The sequence below is a fragment of the Arachis hypogaea genome, chromosome 15 (genome assembly GCF_003086295.3).
Source record: "Arachis hypogaea cultivar Tifrunner chromosome 15, arahy.Tifrunner.gnm2.J5K5, whole genome shotgun sequence".
NCBI classification, from domain to species: Eukaryota; Viridiplantae; Streptophyta; class Magnoliopsida; order Fabales; family Fabaceae; genus Arachis; species Arachis hypogaea.
This window is the reverse complement of record NC_092050.1, coordinates 98796857-98799864: the sequence shown is the minus strand read 5'-3', so window position 1 is coordinate 98799864 and position 3008 is coordinate 98796857. Positions and strand designations below refer to the sequence as shown.

At 38.7% G+C, this 3008-nt stretch overlaps 1 protein-coding gene across 1 annotated transcript; it reads left to right on the top strand.

Annotated features, from left to right (window-relative positions):
• The first annotated feature begins 260 nt into the window (after nucleotides 1-260).
• LOC112748639 (uncharacterized) lies at nucleotides 261-1016 on the top strand. The gene has a single exon (XM_025796868.1). It carries the CDS (start codon nucleotides 261-263, stop codon nucleotides 1014-1016), a length of 756 nt encoding a protein of 251 aa, XP_025652653.1.
• Nucleotides 1017-3008: the final 1992 nt, after the last annotated feature.

Here is a 3008-nt window from a genome sequence, read left to right as displayed (position 1 = left end):
ATTCTCAAAATATATCATCTCCAACTGCACAAGGTGATGACAGTGACAAATTTGCAAGGTTAGAAGCCATGATTGCAAGGATGGCAGCAGATGTTGCTGAAGTGAAACAAGCATAAATTGACAAAAAGCTAGAAGCATACTAAGAAGATGATAGATCCAATATAAAAAACCAAGGAGCAGCAATCATAAAACTGGAAGCACAATTTAGATACCTATCTAAGCAAATATCCATTTTTACAAATGCATTTTCCAGTGATACCATGACCAATCCAAGAGGGAAATGCAAGGCCATCACATTAAGAAGTGGGAAGGCAGTGAAGGAGGCACCCTCAAGCCACAACTTGCAGGAAGAAGAGGCTTCCAAGAACTTAGAAATCAAAGAGGAAGAAGAGATACATACTACAACTCCACCAAAGGAAGTCATGAAGCCCTATGTGCCAAAAGCACCCTACCCACAAAGGCTAAGAAAAGATAGGAAGGACAGCCAGTTTTCTAGGTTCTTGGAGATCTTCAAGAGGCTTCAAATTAACATACCTTTTGCTGAAGCATTAGAGCAAATACCACTCTATGCTAAGTTTCTAAAGGAGCTCATGACCAAGAAAAGAATCTGGGGAGAGAAGAAAACCGTAGTGCTCACAGAGGAATGTAGTGCCATTATACAAAAGAAGCTTTCCCAAAAGATGAAGGATCCTGGGAGCTTCCAAATCCCATGCATCATAGGAGACATTAGTATTGAGAAAGCATTGTGTGACCTGGGAGCTAGCAGCAACTTTATGCCCTTGGCCATGATGAAGAGAATGAGAATTGAAGAAGCCAAGACAACAAGAATGGCACTTAAACTAGCAAATAGAACATTCAAGTTCCCCCATGGAGTAGTGGAGGACTTGTTCGTTAAGGTGGGAGAATTCATCTTCCCAGCAGATGTTGTAGTGCTTGACATAGAAGAAGAGGCCAATGCATCAATCATACTAGGGAGTCCATTTTTGGCAACAGCTGGAGCTATAATTGATGTATAAAAGGGAGAATTGGTCCTAAGGCTGCATGAAGAAAATATGGTATTCAATATTTTAACTGTCATGAGTTACCCAAAGGAGTCCATTGGAGAGTTATGATGGTAGACACAATGGAGACACTGGTCCAAGGAGTTTTGGAAAAAGATAAACTTGAAAATGCAATGGAGCAAGAGCAACAAACATCATGTAGTGCACCACCACAAGAAAGCATGGATAACCTAATCATGCTAGACAAGGCAAGCAAGGAGAAAGAAGAGGCACCAAAGCTGGAATCAAAGACTCTGCCCCAAGCTTGAAGTATGCTTACTTGGGGAGCAATGACACATATCCAGTAATCATTAACTCAAGCTTGAGTAAGGAACAAGAAGAGGAGCTCATTAAGGTGCTAAAACAACACAAGGATGCCTGATAAACCTATATTTTATGATACATTTTGTGCTTAATTTGAGTGATTTATTCAATCCTTCACCCACATATTCATATTAATTGCATGGTTTTACTTTCCTTTCCTTATTATGTGATGTGTGTGAAAAACATGTTTCCTATGCTTTAAAATCAATTATTTTAATTACCTTTGTTTCCATTCGATGCCGTGATTAGTGTGTTGAGTAGTTTCAGATCTTCTAAGGCAGGAATGACTCATAGGATGGAAAGGAAACATACAAAAAATGGAAGGAAAGCACAAAACGGAGTTTCTAAAGAAACTGCCATCCACGCGATCGCATGGGCGACGCGAACGCATGCCAAGCGCGAATCAACAGCGACGCGGCCGCAGGACTGACGCGACCTCGCACCTTAAGCAAAATACATATGACGCGGTTGCATGACTGACGCGACCGCGTGACAAGAAAAGCTCTGAATGACGCGACCACGTGACCCACGCGGACGCGTGACAGAGGCCACGCACCAGAAATTGCAGAAAACGCTCCCAGCGATTTCTGAAGCCCTTTTAAGCCCAAATCCAAGTCCAGAAGGCATAGACCAGAGGTTATAAAGTGTGGGAATGCATCCATTCAAAGCGAGCTCGCCAATTTAGTTACTTCTCATGATTTAGGTTAGTCTTGAGAGAGGTTCTCTCCTCTCTCTCTTAGGATTTAGGACTTCTCTTAGTTTTAGGAGTGACTCTCAATCCCAGGTTTAATGATCCTTTATTTTAAGCTTCCCTTTTACTTTTATTCATTCCATTACTTTAGTTGATTATTTACTTTGCCATTTAATTTATAAATTCTTCTATGTTCCAGATTATTTGAATTAATGTTATTTGAGGTATTTCAGTTTAATATTTCTTTCTTTTATTTATGCTATTATTGCTTTTACTCTGAAGACATCTTCATTCCAATAGATTTACTCTTCCCTTTTTGGTCTTGGTTAAGAAATCAGTAACTCAGGAGTTATCTTAGCTCAATATAATTGATAACTGTTATCTTTGCTAATTGAACTGAACTTCAATAATCCCAACCTTTTCTTAGGAAATAAATAGGATTCGAAGATCAAGCTAATTAGTCCCTTGACTTTCCCTTTGCTTTAGTAAAGGTTAACTAAGTGGAATTAAGATTCAATCTTCTTTATTATTGAAAAGGGTAACTAATCTGGACTTCCAATTTCTCATCCCTTGCCAAAAGTTTGCTTTACAGTATTTATATATTTTTAATTTCCATTTAAATTATTTGTCATATTTGTTCCTCATTCTTGAAACCCCAAATTTGCAATCTCCATAACCAATAATAATAACATACTTCCCTGCAGTTCCTTGAGAAGACGACCCGAGGTTTGAATACTTCGGTTAATAATTTATTTAGGGGTTTGTTACTTGTGACAACCAAAACATTTGTATGAAAGGACTTTTGAAGGTTTAGAAACTATACTTGCAATGAGGATTTATCCATAAATTTCTAGACCACGCAAAAGTTCCTCTCATCAAAATGGCGCAGTTGCCGGGGAACTGCTAACGTGTGCCTTATTATTGGTTATTGTAAATATTTTTCTTTTACTTGT